This window comes from Lycorma delicatula, chromosome 6 (assembly GCF_047948215.1).
Source record: "Lycorma delicatula isolate Av1 chromosome 6, ASM4794821v1, whole genome shotgun sequence".
NCBI classification, from domain to species: domain Eukaryota; kingdom Metazoa; phylum Arthropoda; class Insecta; order Hemiptera; family Fulgoridae; genus Lycorma; species Lycorma delicatula.
Genome location: NC_134460.1, coordinates 54,640,078 through 54,663,197, shown reverse-complemented (window position 1 = coordinate 54,663,197; position 23,120 = coordinate 54,640,078). Strand labels below are relative to the sequence as shown.

At 28.3% G+C, this 23,120-nt stretch overlaps 1 protein-coding gene across 2 annotated transcripts in view; it reads left to right on the top strand.

Moving 5' to 3' along the window:
- The window catches only part of LOC142327078 (ubiquitin-conjugating enzyme E2 W), a 108,468-nt gene that overhangs the window by 38,564 nt on the left and 46,784 nt on the right, over positions 1–23,120 (top strand). Inside the window, exon 1 of one of the 2 annotated variants that reach the window (XM_075369910.1) lies at positions 17,613–17,770. The exons of the other annotated variant lie outside the window; for it this stretch is intronic. Coding sequence (XP_075226025.1) covers positions 17,717–17,770 — 54 coding nt within the window. The 5' untranslated portion in view covers positions 17,613–17,716. Of the gene's footprint in view, positions 1–17,612; positions 17,771–23,120 lie in introns of those variants that run through there. 2 annotated transcript variants of the gene reach the window in all.

The window sequence follows — 23,120 nt, the reverse complement described above, 5'->3', positions numbered from 1 at the left end:
TCGATACCAACGGTGCCAAATCTTAAAAAAATTAAATCTAAGTTGCTTTCTCTGAGGGTAGTGTTGATCGGTATACAGCCGGTTAGATTAATAGAATGAGGTTGTTGTATATACGCTTGAATATTAAGTGAACGTTTGTTTTAGTATACTGATTTCGAAAAGAACATGCAATCGAGTGAAGAATTCACCTGATAAAAACCGGTTTACTCCTTATCACTTAACGTAGTAAGTTTGGAACGGGAGTATCTTCAGAACTTGTTCTTAGAATAGCTTAGCCGTTTTCGTGAATGATTTCTGTCTCGTGTCAGTCACCTACAACTGATTACGGTTATCGCATTCGGCATACAAAATGATGATGTTAAAAATTTTGGCAATATTTGTACGTAAAAAATATTAATGGCATGTACCTTTTTGTTTATTAAAAGATTGATTTTTAAAAATTATAAAACTAATCCTAATAACGGATTTCGCTTAAACGGAATACTGCATATAAAATTATTATTACACAGCTTTATAGAATTTCTTATTTTATTAGGTAATTGTGAATGTAATTTGACTTAATTCTCGTGCAGTTATAGTCTGCATTGATTGAGGGTTATAAATTCTGTACGTGACAACAGTTGATTTATATCTAAGCTACATTTTAACGAAATTTCGTTAAACGAGTATCTTAATTGAATGTTAAATCGAAATTAATGAATCGATCGTAGTAATAGATATAAAATAATAATTGCGTAAGATATAATAAATAATAATTACGTAATTTTAATTATGTCGGCGTATTAGATTTATTATAATTTTAATTATTAATCATTTGTACGATGGTATCTGATCATATTACACTGCATTGTTTTTATTAATTATTTATTTTTGCTCGTAAAAGTGGCTTATCTCCGATTAAAAAATTAGAAGTGACCTTGAGCATACATTTGTAAAGAAAATTTCGTGAATTCGTTATGAAAACAAAGAAAAATCTAGAAATTGTTACAAGTAATGTAGGTAGAAAATGTAGATGGATGGATATTGCAAGTACTGATACCTACTACAGTTTTTGTTTGAAAAAATCGCTTTTAGTATTAAGTATTTAGTGATATTCTAGACAGTTTACGCTCCGTTCTTTTTTTTTATAATAATGTTTTTGTGGTTTATATCAGTGGCGGCTCGTAGCTAAAATTAGTGGGGGTGCTGCTCCAGAAAATTTTTTCTGGAGCCAAAATTTAATTTAAATTAAATTTTTTTTTACTTTATTTTATTTTTTCTGGAACCAAATTTTTTTAACCATGGCCTTGAAAAGGCCATGGTTATAAAAATTTTCTGTCAATAATAAAAGAACCGAAAAAAATAGAATTCCTGGAAGCAGGATAATAATCTAATTCTACACTTTTATTACGTTCAAGTTTATATTACACTTTTATTTTGAACAAAATGACGTTTTATTTTTTTAAATCGGTTAACCAATAGTGGAGTTATGGTAGAAAATTGATGTAATTTTGTGTCGTGACTATTAGGTCTATTATTGTGAGAAAATTATTACTTAATTTGATACTAATTTACAATACTAGAATTTACAATAAATAAAGCTATTAATATTTCATGGAATTGAACGTAAAGTGGAGGACATAAAAACAAGACACATAATTATAACATCAATTTTTCCCCGTAACTCGGCTATTTGTTAACCGATTTAAAAAAATAAAATGTCATTTTGTTCAAAATAAAAGGTTTAATATTTTAGCAAGTAACATACATTTTGATAAAAGTAACATTTATGGAGATATAACGGATTGAAAAATAAACATGGTCGCCATTTTGTAATTTGTGAAGGTATTTAAGACCTGATTTTTTGCTAATTTTAAAACTTTATTACCAAGACGCCTACCAAATATTAATGTGATTCGTCTCTCCGAACTTGATATAAATTTTTATATAAAAATAACAAAATGGCGGACAGTGGGAGAACGAAGGAGAAATTGCCATTTTCCTAAGGATATTTATTGTTTAGTTTTATAAGTAGAATCCGAAAAAGTATACCCAGTTCATCATTTTAGAAACACACACACTCTCTCTCCTTCTCTCTCTCTCTCTCTCTCTCTCTCTCTGTGTGTGTGTGCGCGCGCGCGGCGCGCGTGCACACACAGACACACCCAACCGACCCGAACGCGTACGCTATTTGTATCTCGGACTATCAGCAGGTGCTTTTCCTTGACAAGATTAGCATCCCAAGAGTATTGTAACGAATGTGTAATTTAAACGGACATCAATGTCTCTTATTGGTGTAAAATTATTTATGCCGCATATTAAGAAAGTAATTAATGTAGTGTTGTCTGTCTATAGAGTTAGTTGATTACTAACACTAAGGTCTACGTTTATCTGATATGATAATTGTTTTTTAGATAATAGAAATCTGAAAAAATGGCTTAACCAATTTTTGCGATAGATTTATTATTTTAAAGTTTATGGCACGATACTGGAAAAGAATGTTGAGATATTGAAAAAATTTATTATGAGCGTAATTTTAGGAAAAGTTTAAAAAAGTTATTTTATTAGTGGCAATAGTTGATTCTGGAGTAATCTAGTCTTTCTTTTTTTGAAGGAGAAGGCTATGAATTCGACTCGTATTTTTTTTCTTTCAAGTCTTATTACCAGATTCATTGATTTAGATGATTCTTTTTTTTTGCAGCAAAGTTCCTCGAGTGATGTAGTAGAGAAAAGTTTCATTAAACGTCCGTGGTAAATTTTTTTAATGAAAAATTATGTTATAACTCAATACCGTTGTTTAGTATTGCATTTTAATGATAGAATGTTCTGCCTGATGTTCGAGCGTATATTCAAAACAGATAAAACTTTGGGTTTAAAAAAAAAATATTTTTAAGAGGTTGAGTTCACTTTCGGTTTACAGAGTTCCTTACGTTCCTCTGCATTCCATTTCGTATATTTATAAAATCTTTGATTTGTCGTCTTTCAGTAATTTTTACTAACGGCTGATCCATTACGTACAGATCATTTTTTATGGGTCTATCCATATTTTAAATTAATTTAAAAAAATACAAGTCCTAAAATTAAAGCAGACTTAAAAAAAACAAAATTAATTTTTCTTCAATCGTTTTTTAATTTCAATTTATTGTTGTTGGAATCAGATTATGGATTGATTAGTAAGCCTTTACGAATAGTTTTTAATTTGGTCTTACCTTTTAAAAATCTAATTCAACAAATGAAAAAAAAAGTTGTAATTTTCTTATTATATTAATTATTGTATAAGTTTAGCGTGTTATAATCACACCTGGAATTTTAATTAACCGGGTTGATCCACTGAATTTTATAAAATGTAAAACAAATTTATATACTTTATTGATTTTATAATCCTAACCTAAATTTCATGTTACGACTGAGGAGACCTTAAAAATATCAGTTTTGTTGGCCTCGAAAACGATTTTTAGTGTATCAATGTATGCACTGAATTGATTAATTCATACTATATCTTTACATATCAAATAAAATTAAAACAAATTAGACTTTATCTGTATTTGAACGTATGTTCGTTTATCATGCAGGAATAAGCGTAGAAAAGAAGGTTGATAACCCCGTTTGAAACCTTGGGTGTTTAACAGAATAAAAAAATAAATAAAACTAGCTCTGCTCTTTTGATAGAAAATATTTTCGTTTTGCCATTTTTGCGCACGGAATTGAAAAAAAAAACCGTAGAATTTACGGTGGCTAAAAATGTGTATTTTATAAAATCGTTTTTCTGTTTTGAACTGAGGATACCGAGTGATACTTGCTGAGGAGATACATCCAAAACATTTCAAAGGTTAAATATGAAAGATAATAAGATTTGAAATCATTTTTATTGAAATTACAATTAATGCTCCAGCCGCTGAAACAGGATGTTCGTTGAAACAATTCAATTAACAAAATAAATTATATTAAATTAAAACTTGAAAAAAAAAAAAGTTAATTTTTTCCGTATTCAATTCGGCAGTCCATTCCTCTTCATAAAAATTGTTTTTTGTTCGTTTTTTCCGTATGATTTACTCAAGGAATGTTTTTCAAGGTAAATATTTCAAACATTTTTCAGAATGTGACCGAGAGTTGTTTTTCGATTATTAAATAAAAGTCGTCTAAATTCAGTACAGATTAAACACTTACATAAATAATACTTTCTTATAATTATATATCGTGGAATGTATCTGAAAACGTCAGTTCATGTCATGAAAAAAGAATTTTGTGAGCGTTGTTTTACAAAATATATTTGAATTAATAAAACAAAAATAAATATTGAAAGGTAAACTAGGCCGACAATTAAATCACGCAACTAAATAGTTCCATTTTAGAAAAGAATAGGTTTGTTTTATTTCTGAATAGGTTTTTTGTATATGTTATCAACCTCAGACGGGTAATAATTTATACGAATAATATTAGTTAAAAATGTTATCGCTTTAAAATGTATACATTAATAAATAGTAACCTAATAAATGACCCTCTTCCGCGTAAAAAATGGACCCGTATTATGAGAACACAAGAATTAACTATGCAAACACAAATGATTATCGTACGTAACAATTTTAATATTGACCTGTCAATCTAGAACTTAAAATTACTGTTTTTATATCATAAAACAATATAAGATTATAGTTTAATACGTTTTGTGTGTGTGCGCGCGCGCGATTTTATATATGTGTGTATATACACACAACACACACACACACACATACATATATATATATATATATATATATATATATATATATATATATATATATATATGATAAATGAGACAACTTTATTAAGACTGATATGAATGTAAAAGCATTTGTGAGCTTGAAATTAGTGAGTGCAATATTGCCAGCGTAAAACCTTTGTGGTGGAAGGAAATTAAAAAAAGAAAAAGGGCTTTAATTATTTATTCCGGTAGATATGAATTCTTTCTTTCGTTCTGTTAGATGATCCTATTCGTTTATTCGAACTGCACAGCATGAATTGAATGTGTCCCTGGCTGTATTTAGTTTTAAAAAAAATCATCAATCTAAACAAATTACCTAGAATAAAAATAGCATTGTGTCAATAATAAGAGTTTTATATTTCAATTTTTTATTTATTTCTATGACTTTTAAATTGTAAAGGTTTGTTTTAAAGAGGTATTTGTCAAATTATTTTTAGGAGAATTAAAAGTATAATTTTAAAATGTTTTGAAGAAGGATTCGGAGCCGATTAATTCAGATGAAATTTTTGTTGTTGCAGTTTATATATGATTTTTTTTTTAATCATAAGACAATTTATACTTTGGCGAGAAGATATTGTTTCCAGTTTTAAATGTTTTAAATGCAAACATTTAAAACTGGATCGCAAGGTATTATATTGAGGACGTAAGGTATTATATTGTGTAGAAAATTGATTTAAACAAAATTGTAAGACAAGTATCATCATTCCAACGGAGGTATTTCTAGTTAATTCTTTCTTTTTTTTTGAAGAAGAAGAAGATGAAACTGATATTACGTTTGTCAGTTTATGCTATTAACTTTTGAGTACCGGTACAGAGAGAAAGGAACACACATTCCTGATATAGAATGCCCTATTTAGGAACAGATGTGTATGAAAAGTTGTAAATGCTTAAATTTATACGCTAAAATGCGTAATATAAATATAGAGAAATGGAAATCGGGGAGTTGAATAAATTATGCCGAATTGATGGATTTCATACCTGTAACTATATTAAAATAACACGGTTAATAATTTGCAAAAGTTTTCCTTATTAGGTAAATTAGATAAAATGCAAGAAAATGTTTGCAAGCGTATCTTAGAGAATTAGTTTGCTTCGCGAGATGAGTGCTTATGGATATGCCACAAAGGAGATAAATGTTTGATAAATGTGAGTGCTATGATTTTCTTTTGGAAAAGAAAAGGCATTTTGGGAAAAACGAGTGCTATGTACCGATTAAATTTTAATACTTTGATAGTAGTAGTACTTTGATTTGATAGTAGGTTTATTATATTTTGTAGCAGTATAGCTATTTGCACTGATTAAACTTTACTTACCGTTGTATTATATAGGGGGAAAACCGTGTGTGTCGTATCACTTTTATCGTCAATAACGGGTTTTGATTAGAGATTGTTACCTACGAATTGTTGTTTAGGTACTGTTCATTAATAAGTATTCTCTCATCTTCAAAAGAATATAGAATATTAATTTTGATGTTTTAGCACAAGTTAACATCTATCTTATTTAGAAAGAGATCGGTTGTTCTCATTATGCAAGATACCGTAATAACGTTCATAAAGATGGAGATCTAAACGCTATGTGTAGATGATCTTGCATAAAGTTTCGGTTTGTTTGTTGAAGGTGGTTGATTACCACCTTCTCTTTATCTTCGCAGTTTTCTGTGCAGATATATTGTAAGTACATTTGACCCAACAGTAAGTTTCTGCTTTACATTATTACCTTAATCGTTTATAATTGCAAACTTAAAGAAATAGAAGTGACAGGTTCATAACAGCGAGTTTAATCGGTGATTTTAATTTCATTATTTTTATAAATATAAATTTGTATTTAAAGTCATTTCTACAAAATAATTTTCTTAAAAAAGTGCAGATTAAAAAATTTAGGCAACATTTTGCAAACCCACCGGGTTGGTCTAGTGGTTAACGCGTCTTCCCAAATCAGCTGATTTGGAAGTCGAGAGTTACAGCGTTTAAGTCTTAGTAAAGCCAGCTATTTTTACACGGACTTGAATATTAGATCGTGGATGCCGGTGTTCTTTGGTGGTTGGGTTTCAATTAACCACACATCTCAGGAATGGTCGAACTGAGAATGTACAAGACTACACTTCATTTACACTCATACATATCATCCTCATTCATCCTCTGAAGTATTATGTAAACGGTAGTTACCGGAGGCTAAACAGGAAAAAGAGAGAGAGGGGCAACATTTTGCAAATTTTTCTGTTACATAGTTTTCTCATTTTATTTTAAAAATTACTCTTTAAAATATCCAAAGAAAATATGATGATGATTAAAGAGATATTTAAAAATAAAATTCAATTTTTCTTAACCTAAAATTACTGTCCTTTAAAATGCTGAACGTAAGCCATACTTGTATCTATAACACTTGATTTCTAAAACAATGAGTTTGTCACAAAGTTACTAAATCAATTAGTAAAACTCTCATACCGAAATCGACCCTACTTATTTCCCAAATCACATTGTGCGTAACCATCTGCCGGCAGTGTCGACTTTTCAATGACGAGAAATTTAATAGACAACCGTATTTATACTATAGCCGAAAAGAGGTAAACAAATTAATATCTTAAAACTTACTCCATTTAAATTTGTGGAAAAAACGATTGTAGCAGGGACAAAATATATATTACTAGCAAAATTATTCCACAACTATAGGAAATCTTTTAAAATTATTTCGAATAATACGTCGCGCTAGATTTCTTAACCAGAAATAAAAATTCCTAGAAAAATGATAGCAAAACAGGTAAACGTTTTAAAAATAAAATCACTTATTGACGAAATATAATTCTAAACTTGTAAAAATTAAAAATTCTATTAACGTAACATAAATTTATTGAAAATATTAAGTATTTCCTGTTTTCCCCTAGTTTTCACTTTAAAAGCCCATCTCGTAATCGAAAATATCTTTGGAAGTTAATAGAAGAAATGTTTATTATGTCCTTGAAATTTTTTATCTAAACTTTTTTCCAGTAAAAAAAGATTTCTTTAGGATTTTCGTATCTGAACAATTTTCCGTGTAAAGATTATTTTTTTAAATTTCTTTTTCCGTACAACCGCAAATTTTATTCATAGTTTTCTCTTGTCTACGAAAGGAAAACTGTTTATTTCCGAATACTATTCATACTACAACCCTCAGGTAATGTTCCTCTCGATAAAAAAAATGCCCATTTTATTAAAAATAATTAAATCTAAAGGATTAAGATTCCTTTAAATTTTCCAATTAAAAAGAACTAAGCGCACGACACAATCTAATTTTCTATTTTTATTGAGCATTGTTTTCGTTAACGGTAGTGTGTATTCTGTTACTTTTTTCGAAATTGAAGTTTTTTTTTAGTTTCAGACTCGAACCAATAATTAGAATAAAATACAAGTTTTATCTCTTCGTGATTTTGAAAGTATATCTTTTTTTCTCGTCTGTATTCTATTTCTTTTATGTCGTTAATCGAGTAAGAAGTGTTTACGTCTAAAGAATCAAACTTTGCGCGGCCGACCGGTTTTGCCTTCTCTTCTTAAACTTTTAATTTTTTTTAGTTATTCTTGTCAAGTTCTAATGAAGTTTTAAATTTTTAGAACTAAAATCTATTTTTATTAACTTAAAATAAAATCCTTCTTCTATTTTAATATAATAAGGCCGTCAACGTGAAATTTCTTAGCTAATTATTTCTAATAATTACCGTAAATTTTCTTTTACTGCAATATTTAAGATTTGTATCCGGTTTTACAACTAACCGTTAATCCGTTTCTTTTTAAAGTCGATTTTACTCTATTTTCCAAATTCATTTTAGAAATGTTCTTTAGAATTCCCCGTTTCATCGTGATAAATCTATGATAGATTTACTTTATAGATACTCTGTAAATTTAATTTTCATTTGTCCTTTGATTTTACAAAATAAATTTTTTCGTTTCCTAGACACGCGATCACTTACGGATATTTACAGTAACAATTTACAGCTAAAATTAATATCCTGTAATTCTCACACTTTAATTTTTTATGAATGTATCCGAAGTTTTTATCGCATTTATCAAACTAGATTCATAATTATTCTTTTCTTTTAAAAAAATCAACTTTTTTTTATATTTTGATATCCCGCTTTTCTCGTAGAAAAGTTTCCATTCTAAAAGTCTGTATTTCTTTCGTAAGGTGATCTAAACGAACAACGTTCACAGCTTTATCATTCACAATAGGAACCTTTCTGCGAAAACATCTAATTTAGAATTGCAGTCGATTTTCTTGCCAAAAATTGCAGGACATACATTTTTAGTTTTTGGAAGACCAATTTTTTTCTAAATTCAACTTGGCATCTTTACGTTTTCCGTATCTTCCTTTCGTAATACAACTAGGGTGTCATCTTTTAAAACATCTTAAAGTATGATCTGATATATCTGTGTCTTCAAGATTAGAATTGATATCTACGACATACTGGTAAACTATTAAAAGATTTCCGCAGAAAGCTATTATAGTCTCTCCATGATAAGCGGTTATGCAACTGTTTTTCTAGTCGAAAATTTTAGATAAGTCTTGTGGAATTTCAACAGAATAGATAAATGCCCGTCAATTTTCTGAATAAACGAAGATTAATTTTTTAAATTGTTATCGAAATCTTTATCGATCGTAGTGTAAATAGTTGTTCCCATTCTGGTTATTTCAGTATTTTATCGAACTGTTGAACCAGGATTTCGGAAAGTTTTTAACAGTCGTCGTTTCTTCTTGACATTCCAGAAAATGTAATGAATTCCAAGACTGCTTGTTAATGAACAAGTAAATCTACAAATGATTATTATAAATTTTTGTTCTTGTATTTCTGTAATACAAAGTTATGTAATATTCTTTTACTTTTTCGTTATTATCGCGGATGAAAGACATGTTCACGAAAACCTCTTGTCGTTTAAACTTTTACTACCTCGAAAACCATGTCATTCTAAAAACGGTTCCATTTCTCTTTTAGAAAAAATTCCAGAAAAATTTTGTGAATCCGTAATCATATGAAAGATTTAATCATGATAAAGAAAACTGATCTTTTCTTTTACAAATCGATCGCGTTTTTAAATATACAACTCACAAGACTTATTTTAAAAGGAACTAATGCTAGTTTACTTGTTTTTTATCCGAAAAAACAATAGTTTTTTCGGATAAATAATACGATTTTGTCAGGGTGCAAATCCAAAAAGATTAGATTAATCCTTTTATTCGTATAAGTTAATAGATCGATTAAAAGAGGAAAGATATTCTTTCTTCAAAGTTATCTTGTAATTTTTTCGTCCTTAATCTCGTAATATTCCATAAAAAACTTAACAGAATATTATCGAAAAAATCTCTGAAACTGAATTGTTAAACGGTTTAATCATCTTCTCTTCCGTATAGTTCTAGTTTCTAGGTTATTAAATAATCGTTAAGGAGATAAGCTTTTAACGGAACTTCTTTTCTTTACCTTCCGGATTTTTGCAGATCGTTTAAAAATAGTAGAAATTTGTAAAGACAAACCATTTTTCGGAATGTTTAGCGATATCTTCTTCTACCTGAATAACATTACATTCTTCGATAAATTTCCTGCTTTTTCTTTTTAGTTATAAAAATGTTTCCATTACTCATCCTTTTTCTTCTTTTGTTATTTTACGGGATGAAATTTTTAAGCAGTTTTTTACATTACATTAAATTTTAATTACCTTTTACACATTTCTAAATTACTCTCTAAAAATAACCTAGTTTTTTATAAAGTAGTTGGAATTTTAGTTTCTGGTGAAATTTTTAAATTTTAACTGTCGCATTTGGTAATCGAAACCAAATTGTCACTATATAAGCTTATTTTTAAATTCCTCTTACAAATTTCAGCTTGTAGTTTTTCATTAAAATTAGGTTTTGATGTTTGGAAAAATATTTTAAGTTAATTTTCTCCAGAATATCGATTTATTTAAAGATTTTGAGTTAATCTTCTTCTTAATGTCTATTATGATAAAAAGGCAGTAGTCAGATTTCGATGCTTCGCCAAAATATGTAAAACATATCTACTTTATATACTGGGTGTCCCACGAAGAAACGGAGAAACTTTCAGAACATGTTCTACTGAAGAAAATAATGAAAAAAGTTCGTATAAAAACAAATCCGGAAATGCTTTGTTTTCGAGTTACAGCTAGCAAAATATTTCTTTCAGATTTCAGCCTTTCTAATAAAAAGAAGTCTTACTGCAATTTTTGGAACCCAAACTATGGAATAAAATTGGTGGTTATGAAAAATAGACAAAGGGTTATTTGAAACGATCAAAGATCGTTTGATTATGAAAAAAATAAATCTTCGCGAGTTCATATATCATCTGGTTGATAATTTCTTTCAATATCACAGAATTATTAGCTGTCAGAAAGTTCCTTCAACCAAGAGAAGAAAATTTTGAAAATTCAATTCCAAATATGACAATGACAATATTTTTTTTATTTATTCATCAACACGCTTTTTTGTTGGTGATAAGAGGTTCATCCAGAGCCCTTTTTTTCATGCACCATGTTAATTCTGTCGTTCTAAAACAATACACATCATTTTGTACATCCTTTCATTTAGCAGAATAACACCTTATACAGCTTGTATTATAAGCATCTGTATTATACTTGCGAGTATTTTGTAATAATAAAAACTATATTACTGCCTGACCTTTGCAATCTGGCTGCAGAAATCTGATTGTCTTATTCGTTTTAAAACTACGACTCGTAAGAAATAAAGACCTAGTGATAAATAGCAGGTGGTTAATTACAGAAAACAAACAAGTTGATTTTGTGTCCTGCAGGAGTCTCAATTCTGCAAGAGAATTACTGAACTGTTTTTACTTTCAGATTAATTAAACACTTTAAAGGACTATATGCAAAATTTTTAAAACTTGAATTAAACATTTTTATGGAATGTTTGAATTTTTCTTTAGATGACTTTTTTCTTTGAATTTTGTTTTTTACATTTTTGTTACAGTAGATGTGAAAAAACTTATTTTTTTTTAAGGAAGGAAATATGAATTCTTCAGTTTCTGCAAACTTCTTTGAAAATTTAAGCTTTAATTCTAACCTTCTCTGACCTTTTAGCAAATTACTTTTTTCTTTTTGTCCTCAATCGTGTAACAATTATTCAACTAAAAGTGAAATAAAATTTACGTGGAACAAAATTGCTCTTAAAAAACAAAAATTTAATTTTGATAAGGAATCAATATCCTAAAACCTGGTTATGAAAAAAGAAATTATATTTAAATTTTTGGTATAACAGAAAAAAATTGTCACAATTTTTTTAAAATTAATGTTAAAAATTGTTTTTATTAAGATAATAATTATTATTATATTTTCTGCTAAGAAGACTATGATTTCTATGTTGTACTGATACTTTTAAATTTCTGTTAGTCTTTATATAACGTTTAGTCAATACCCCCTCCCTTTATTTGATGTTATGCCTTATTTGGCTTTCTTCTGGTTTATTTTTTATTAATGGTTATACTTATCTTTTAATTTTATTTAACCATTTTCAGAAAAATTGAGGTTCTTGAAAAGGACATTCGCTTCATTATTGATCTGTACATTTATGATCGTTTTATTGTTACTTTTTAATTTGAAGATTTCTAAATTCTAAATTTTTTTAAATGTTCATTCTTCTTCCAGTAATGATATATACAAAATAAAATGTAAGTGTAGTGCAACTGCACTTATTGGAGAAACGGGAAGAAAATTAAATTTAAGATAGTGAACACATGATATGTTTTAAAAATCAAAAATAAGATTCCAATCATGCAATGCATTTAATAAAAGAAGGACATACCCCAATGAAAATGGAAGAATCAATGATAATTAATTCACAATTTTATTAAAGACAGAACAGTGAGTATTTAGAAAATTTAGAAATCTTCAAATTAAAAAGTAACAATAAAACGATTATAAATGAAAAGATCAACAATCAAGCAGATGCCCTTTTCAAGAATCTCAATTTACTGAAAACGGTAAATAGGTAAATAAAATTAAAAGCTAAGTAGAAGGCTTGATAAGGCATGACATCAAATAAAGGGAGGGGTGTTGACCAAATGTTATATAAAAACTCTCAACAGAAATTCAAATGCTCCATTATAATAAGTTTTGACAATAGAGTGGTTCTGAAACGCGTCAGCATATAATAAAAGAATGAAGCCAAGGAAGGTAAACAGTACTCAACAAAGAAATAATGGTAAAAATTTTAGGTTTTAAATGAAAGAAGTCTTTAGACTACAAAGTGATATTTTTTTTTTATGTAGCAATTTATGGTGAAAATTTGCAAATTTTGTCTTCTAGTTTAGACATGCTTATGGACGGCTGAATTGATTTAGCAGTGTGTCAGAGTAGTATCATCTTGGTTTTTCATCTGAAAGCTTTCTAGGTTCTAATCTAAAAACTTCCAAGTGGCGGTCACATGTGGCATTTTATCACCTTATTAAACAATTTCTATTTCATTCCCATGTACAGGTTTTAAGTTTTTTTAATGAATTAATCATTTTAAAAAATATTTGAAAATAAATTATCTTTTTTTTTGAAAATAGCTTTAGATATTCTAAATTGAGTTTTTAAAAGACCTGGTATTTATTTCAACATGTGTACAAAATAAAGTTGAGAAAGGAAATATTTGTTAATAAAATGTAATATTTATAAATATTAAATATTGCTATAAATAATATTTATTACTATTTATAGGCAGTGTTAACGTTACAGTAATAATATTACTGAATTTGTAATAGTATTTACATTGTAGTTTGCTAATTAATTTATGAATATTTATTTTCTATTAGAATGGATTGTTATGAGATTAATATTAATAAAGAGATCAGTGTAATTTTTTTTATTAGCATGTAAATTTCTATCTGCATTTTTTTAAAGTGTTGTTACTATTGAATTATGTTATTTTTGCTAATTTCTGATATTGCTTCAGTTTTTGGAATTAAACAATTTTATTTATGAGTGAGTTGATATGATTCCATAATATTCATTTATGCAGAAGATTATTTTCTCAAATTTTATTGATAAATTTGGCAATGATGGGGAATTAGGGTCTGTGAGAAATATTGGTATCAGTTGTAGGTAATGTGTAATTTAATCAGTAATTTTCATATGTTTGTATTCTTTCTGGATTTTAAGTAGTGTGTCAATTTATTCATAATTGGTTTTGTAAGGGAATGATTTATGCTTACATTATAAACAGAATCTACGGAAGTCATTCTAAAATTTCTCTGATGTGTATGGAAATATCATTTTATATTTTTCTTGGTTTAAGTGTCTAGAAATAATTTTTCAGACCAAAATATAAATGATAAAAAGCTATTGTATCATTTGAAAAAATAAAATATTGGTATTACAAGTTAAAGTATGGTGTGTAAATTTAATCCTGACATTTTATTACTTTGTAAGATTTTGGTGCAGTCATTTGTTCTGTGTGTTCTGTTTTGTGTGGTTGAATGAACTTCTGAAACTTGGCAACTACTTGGGTCATAATAAAGTCTGATGTTGTTCCACCAAAATGAGAATTTACTGCAACTTTTGTTTTCTATAAATGGCTTTTACTAAATTATTTTTAGTGCATTAGGAGAATGACATTTTTATTGTCAAGCTGTAAATTCATTGGGATAAATTGATTTTTTTTTTTTTCATAATGCATTACAGAATTTTGTTTTTATTAATATAAAGTATTTCATGCATATTTAAAAAAAAGAAGTTTTTAATACTTTCAAAGTTGTTGTAGTTTCAAACTGAAAAAAAGTGTTTCTGTCACTAAAACAACACACTCTTGTTCTCCCTCTCTCTCTCTCTCTCTCTCTCTCTCTCTCTCTGTGTGTGTGTGTGTGTGTGTGTGTGTGTGCGCACACACACACACACACACACATGTTGTTGTTTTTTTTTATTGCCTTTGTGTGTTTTTATATTTGTATTTTATGAGTCCATTATTTTATTTATTTTTAAATTATATGATAGGCGAGGTTACTACATTTTAAAAAGGGTTGTACTCAAAATTTTTCTCTTGCATGATTTTTAATTTATCAAAGAATAATATGAGAAATACAATTAAAAGTAATAGATTTGTAAAATTTAGAAAAGCAACTTAGAAAAAGTTTAAAAAATTTTCAAATCTTTTGACTGTTTTAATCTATGAAATTAAAGAATTTTTTTTAGTATAATTTCCCAGATATGGAAGTTATGTGTATTAATGTTCACTTAGATGAAATGTCGACTCATCGCTAAACACAATATAATAGGAAAGTCGTCAAGTTCATGTCACAACATTTTTGCATACAAGTCAAGTCTGACAGTCTGCATATGCGGCATATTCAGTATATGCTTCAAACTGCTGTAAACAATATGGACACATTTATAAGCGTTTCCTAGTTCACAGCCGACCTGTTTAGGATTTTTTAGGACTACGCAGGAAAGACTCCGTGACACATTCAAGATTTTCTTCAGACCCCCGAAATCGCCCTGTATTCTTTTCTTTACACAGACATCTAGTCATTTCAAACCGATTGATCTTGCCATCAACGAATGTTATTGTCACTCAGAGAATCATAATTAAACTTTCTATGTGAGGCACGATGAATTGTAAATACAAATTCACATTTAGCGTATTGCAAAACAGAGGAGGCTTTCTGTTCAGGAATTACAGTCACTGCTTGTGACACTGTTAAGCAGTCTCAAATAAATCTATGGTTATGCATGCAACTAATACAGTTTTTTTGCTGTTTGATTCTAGTCTTAAATCAACACCGTACACCTTAACTAAAAGATGTTATAACAAATTAAAACGCTGATGTATATATTTTTTTATATATATGGTATATATAATATATTAACTGTTATGGATTTTAGCCAATAAAAAGTTCATATCATTTGTACAATTTACTAAATTGTGTAAGTATATACAACTTTTTTGAGGTCTAATATTCTGATCATTTTGGTGGTAATTTTGTGGTTCAGCAAGTTTATTCTGAACATGTTTAATTTATACAAATGATATGGAATTTTAAATGTTCTTTTGTGATGTATAATTCAATTTTGTAAATAAATTACTAAATTCCTTGAAATATTGAGCTAAAAGCCACTCATATGACAACAGTTTTTTTTTTAGAATGAACAGGTAAATTTGAGAGATAATGAAATATGAATTTTGATATTTGGAGGCACTTTAACAAAGTTATAAATAAACGGGTCCGGGTAGTATTGTAGAGCCATTACCTTATCTCTTGTGGGGCTCTCTGTTTTAATTTCCCCTCCATCCCATTTTTTCAAAGTTTGGTAGTTTGGAAATTAGGTCAGCAATATTAACACCATTGATGAGTTTGAGTAGGTGGTAGCTGGTGTACCTGCTCGTTTGTAGATAAAAGAGCAGGTACAACCAATAATTTTTATTCCTTTAAGTATATTATACAATTGTTTTCATAATTTTTATGTGTACCTGAATTGTGTTTTGATGTTTACTTATGTTATTGGTTGTTGATGGTGGCCAAAAAGCTTATAATCGTGTGAAAAATTATCTCTGAAAGGATTGTCCATAATCTGCAGTTCATTTGAACTCCACTAAATACAAATCCAAATGTTGCCTTACTGAATATCAGCCTGTTCCATCATTTTTCTCTATCCCTTCAATGTTTTCTATGGTTATTACTCTATTTGTTCACAAATTAAATCGGTTGTTGACATTAAAATGTTGGTTCTCAGCTGTTATTTATAGTGTGGTCATGAATATGAAATCTATGACAGATTTCCCTTTAATGTGGTTTTGATGGTATCTTGTTTTGATCCATTCTTATTGTGGTTTTGATGGTATCTGTTTTGATCCATTCTTATTGTGGTTTTGATGGCTAGAGATCTGTTAAGAATAATTTGCATGAAGGACTATTGTTTGTAAATTCCATAGAATATCTGCTGTTGTCAAAGCATGCATTTGCTGTTATTTTTATGCTTTATAAACAGACATTGCTTTTTGTTTATTCATACTATAAAAAAAATTGTTTGATGTATTCCTACAGGAGTAGGCTTTGCTTTCTACTAATTATTACTGCAGGAGTAGAAACTGACTTCTATGTGAATGGTAAATTTAAAATTCTCATTAAAAAAAAGAGTTCACTCAAAAACACCTAATCAGTACTGCTACAAAGTTAAATACTGATAGCTTGTAAAAGATTGAACTAAAATTGTAGAATTTTATTGTAAATAAAATCATCAATTATTAATTATGAGAATAGCACATTAGACAATTTAAAAAAAACAAAAAACAAATTTATTTCTGAAAAATTATATTTACTATATTATTTTTTTACTTAGAACATCATGCTTTGGAATATGGATTTATTCAAAGATGAAGTCTTTTCGGGGTCATAATTTGGTGAAAAAACCATTTTTTTAAAAATAAACTGTTGGAAATTACAAAAGTTCAACATTACAGAAAATGACTGTCTAGATTGAAAAGAATACAAAAAGAAAATTTTTATATTAAAGGTTTCTGTAGGTGAAAAGAAAAAACTCAACAGAGGAGAATGGACTGCAGAAAGAAGAATTAAACACTTTGAAAGAATGAAGAACTTCTGGAAGAAAAATAAACTGCATGAAATGGTGTTTGCTTGGTCCTAAAAGGCTTATCTGCGAAGTGAAAACAAATTGTTGGAATTTAAGGTTGAATAATTATATTACCTATTCTTTTCATTTAACTTATTTGCAGGTTTTTCTAAACAGATTTAGGAACATAAGTTCTTTAACATGTTCCTTTGAATGAATAATTTTTTGTTTTGAATTTTGATGTTTATGATCTGGATTTGGCTGTTCAGTAGTTGTAGTTTTTGTGAAAACACTAATTAGTAATTTTCATGAGTTGTTAATTTAAAAATAAACACATTCCATTGTAGATAACATCAGATTGGGATGAGGAAAATTTTTAAATGATAAAAGAAAATTGACAATTGGAGGGTGGTAGAAAATAAGTGATTATTACAGACACATACATTATTTAATCGACATGAAATCATCAAAACATAAAGATAATACTCTCTTGGAAGCTGGTCGGTGGGAGGTTAGTATTATTTATTTTACCTATGATACAAGCATTAGTTTGTAGGTACAAACTGTATTGTATTTTAAATAATTTTTTGTTCAGTTTGAATTTGATTTTTTTTTTTTTAATTTTATAGCATCAGTATTTTAATTGTTATATTATCTAGGTTGCGAATGAAATTTTTAGTTGCATTTCTTTTATGCTTTGATAATATTGTTGTTTTTTTTTAAATCAGTGGTTTTTAACTCTTTGAATTGTGATAGTTTCTTAAAAATTGTTGTTGCTTTGTCTATATGTAGATTAGGTATTATTAAAGAAAGAAAGTTTGTTTTATATGCTTTTTGTTAAATAAAAAATTATTTTAAAACATTAAACACATTTGGAAATCATTGATGTAATTACGAATCAAGAATTTGTCAAACACCACTCAGATTCAGTTTATTATAAACCAAGTAATTTGTTAAAAGTCTTTTAGAATTAAAGTAGAAATGCTGTTGCTACGTTAAGCTAGTGTTATTTGTGATTATATAAGAATTTATGTCAATATATTGTTTTTTATGTAGTGTTTTAATGTAAGCTTTCAGTTTTAAAAAGGGCTGTATATTTCATATAATGTCATTTCAGTTAACTCATCATATATATTCTTATAGGAGAATTTTGTGTTTCATAAGTAGCTACAGATTTTGAGGTATTCAATTTTTTAATTATTTAAAAAAAAAAAATGTTTTATTTCACCTTTCAGTTGTACTATTATACATTCATTCCTTTGAATTTTTTGAACTAACATCGTAACTTTTTAACTAACATAATATTGATCAATGAAACTTTAATATAGTAAAATCTTAGTTCTTTTGAAGTTATCTCTCTGAAATATATCGGTTATTAAGGACTGTGAAATTGTAATGAATTGCACTATGATGTATTTCTCTGTCTTTTACCAGTTATTAGTGTTGTGTATTGTGTGTATAAGTGCTGCCTAAAAATATGGATTTTTAAAAAATACATCTGTATGCATACATATAAATTTATTAAATTAATTTCCTAGATAATATTACCCTTCCTTTCTAAACACATCTGTTCCCAGAATTTTTTCTGTTAATGTAAAGCATTCTGGTGTGCCCTAAAATAGCCTATAGTTCCTATGTTTAATTTCTTTTTCTCTACTAGATTTCATACGATGAGCAGCAGGGTTAAATAGTCAAGCAGGGTGTGGAATTATGGTTTCTCCATTCATCATCAAAAAAAACTTTTCATATAAAAAATAATATATGTTTAGATTTATTAATATATTTTTTTTCTGTGTTTTAGGTCTGTTTTTTCTTATTCTCTTGAATGTTATTTACCTATATTAAATAAGAATCCTTATCAACTTTTTTGATTTTGTGGAATAAACATTATAAAAGGATGCTTTTCCAATTAGAAATACAATCGGCTCTCTTGGTCATTTTGTTAAAATTTTTTTTTAGTCGTAGCCATGATTTCCTTCACATTTTGTTGGACTTGTATAGGCTTTCCTTAATTTCTGTGACAGGGCCATTTGAAAAGTGCTCGGTTTGACACAGGTATGGCACAATTATGACCAAATGACTATTATATTTGTCAAGTATGATCCTTCAGATGGTGTGTTGCAAAATTTCAGACACATGTTTTTAGTTGCTTGTTTCTGGCGATCAAGTAGAGCAAAGAAGTTTTGAGATTTTGAGAAAAGTGGATAAAATTGAAGTTTCACCTGTTTTAAATGTAAAGTACTCTGTTTTAAATGGTTTAACTCTGCCAGAGATACGAAAAGAGTTAGATTACAATTTAAGGGATTCTTCCCCTTCATTTTCAACAGTAAAAAAGTGGGCTGTTGAATCTAAATGTGATCTTACATCCATTCAAGATGAATGCTTGGACTGCCCAAAACCTGTACAGCTGATAAAATTGTCACAAAATTTCAGAATGCTACATTAAACAATTTCTGAAGGAACTCAAGCTTGTTGGCATCGCAGATATGATAGAGTGTGTCCACTACATTTTATATGATGTTTTGAGAATAAAAATGCTTTTCGGTCAGTGGGTGTTGCATTTGTTAACAGTCAACTAAAAATGCATTCAACTGAACACTTCTCAAGGGTGTTTAGGATTTATTTACCAAATAGTGGATCGAAGCAGATGAAAGTGTGCTAAGAAAGAAAAAAACAGTTCCATATCTGTACGAAAAGTCATGGCTGTGGTTTTTTAGAATTCTTGTGGTGTGGTGCTATAGACTACCTGGAAAAAGGCAGAACCATTAGAGTGTTACGCTTCATTACTAGATTAATTTAAGGCTGCTATTCAGGCTAAATGTCCACATCTTTCCCTATGATAATGCATCTGCACACTTGTGTTGGAATGTTTTGTTTTTTTTTACCTCTGGGACCACCATTAGGAGTTGCTTTAGAGGATGAGATGAATGAAAATTTTTGTAGCTTGTGAAATTGCCATGCCTGATCGGGATTTGAACCCGGACCTTCAAATGAAAGGCCAAGAAGCTACCACTCTTGCCATGGAGGCCGGCTATGTTGGGATGTTGGTGTAAAAACTCCATGATCTGTGCTTCAAAGTGTTTTCACATGTGATGCTGTATTTACTGAATTTGGTTTCCAGCAATTACTTTTTCTTCCCAAACCTGAAGAAATGGCTTGCTGGGTGAAGATTTACTTCAAATAATGAAGCTGAGACAGCTGCTTGTTTTGCAATTGGGTAAATCGCATTATATTGTGGGTGTTAAAAAATTGGAAAGATGTTGGGCTAAATGTACCAAATTATAAGATGACTATATTAACAAATAAAAAAAAAATTGTGAATAATCTTGCGTTATCTTTGTCAGGTCGAGAACTTCCTAAACTATCCTCAAATAAGCTTATGGTATTATTTTAAGTTTTATATCTAATCATCTCAAATTTAAAACAATATCATATAAAAATGCTGATTCTGAAAGATATTTATTTTGGAAAAAAAAAATGCTTCTGAATATTGGTTCATTTAAATAACTTTACTTACATTATACACTATGCTACACAGAGATATAAATTTTATATTAATAGTATACATTCCTGGTAGTAGTACTGCCAGTTGAATAGCCCTCGTAAATTACATTACTGTAGTATTTTGAATGTTTGGTTTCTTTTTCAACTGACCTCTTGCTTACTCAATTAGAAATAAACATTATACTGTATTGCTTCTCTGTTCAGTTCAATAAATATTTGGCATTATCATTTAGTTTTTAATGTAAAATCTTCTAGTTATGTTATACCTACATTTTACAGAGCCAAATTTATTAATGGCAGGTTAAGTAGACCGGAATAATTTATTTCATCATATTTGCAAGCATTTAATATTTAATCATTATGATTTTCTTATGTATTTTTCCTGAAGTAAATTTAAGGGGTAATATTGAAGTCTGTGAATAAATGCTTGTTTGTTTCACTTACTGGGCTTCTTTTTTACATTACATATTTGTTTGGGTCATGTGCAAATAATATAGCATGGAATTTAATATTTTTTTAATCATTTGTTATACGAATACAAAGCAACATCTGCAAGTGTTATTTCTGTATCATCTTTAATGACAGCTTATTTCTGACCACACTACAGGTTTTATTTTGGAATAGAAATATTTATATATACATAAAATACGTTTGTTTACTGTAAATTTTTCTTGCTGTATGACCGTAAATCATCCTAGACTCTTTTCAGGATTACATCTATGATCTTTTTCTTTAAATCTTCAGTCTTTTTGATATAGAAACTTGATTATTGATATATATATCATTTAATCGATAAAATTTTCCTTCCATTGGAGTTCAATTAGCATGTTAGCCATTTACAAATCGATCATGTTTTCAGCTCTCTACATTAGAAAGCTGGAAAGTATCTAATTGAAAGTACCTCTTACTCATCATCTCTGTATGATGTAACCTTATCACACAAATTTAACTTTAATTTAACTTTTTCACACCAAATTTGAGCAGTATTTATTTACAGATCATAAGAAGATATAGCAATAACTGTCATTACCATAGGTTGTTAAATAAAGAATTAAATGTAAGATAAACACTACAAAAACATAGATCATTGAGTAAAGATTAAATAATTTGCAATTGTAAATTATAAACAAAAAAAGATATTTTACCTAGCTTTTAACAGAATTGTAATATACAGATTTATTTCCTGAAGTTAATGTGATGTTAAAAGTCATAATCCTGTTATAGTATAAAAAGTCTTGGTAATTGCATTTTTTAATAATTATGTAATAAGATAAATAAGCTTTTCTTTTTTTTTTGGATGTACTAATTATAACTATTTTGATTTATTAAAAGTATTTAGCAGATGATACATTTATGTTATCCAGAATATATAATTCAGTTTCATGAAAGAAGTTAGTACTACTTGTTATTTTACACTATATGCTCTAGTCTTTGGAAACATGATTACGATATGTATAATTTGTGTGAGATACAAAACTTTGATTCTCTGAGATTAATGGTGTTACACTGTACAGCCATTCTCTATAACGAACTGAGTGAAGGTATAGGGACTGAATGTTAACTGTATTTTAGTGAGCTTGGCATGTAGATATGACAATTATTCAGTTTGGTGAAGAAGTCTACAGGAAATCATTTATTTAATCCTTATTTTTCCTAATGTGCCTAGAATATGAAGGTTTGTTATTTTTTTAAATGTCTATGCAATTTTTAGAAGGGACTTCTGTTTTTGCATCCTATAAGATGAAAGGCTTGTCTACATCATTGTGGTTATGGGATGTAATCAGCACAACATAACATAGCAGACCACAAAATACACACTGATATAAAGATGAAAATTGTGTATTGTAAATTTATTCCCGTTGTTATATCGTTACCTGAAATCTGCACCATGTAGATCATTTTCATCTGGGTCATAAGAATATTCAAAACCAAACAGAAGCAAACATTTAAAGTTTGTTAAATCTAATACGTTTTTTTAATGAGTTTCCAATATATTTGCAATTATGTTTTAATTAATTAATGTTTCATGAAAACCACTTGCATTTCTATCTCAGTTACTTTCAGTTTGTATTTGTATATACCAATACATTACGTTTATTGCTGGTTTGTTTTAATTACTTTCTTGTTGTCTTTCTTACATCTGTTTTATTACTTTTTTTTTTGCTAGATTATTTTTCTGAATGGTGAATTTCTACACCTATCATGGTTGATATTGTCAATTTTTTTTAGGGTTCTTTTATGATTCCATTTTTTCCTTTGTACTTTTTCTTATGGACTTTAATGGTTTTTTTGTGCTTATCTGCAAAATTATGCTACTGTTATTTACATTTACTACGGTTTGGGATTTTATTGTGTTT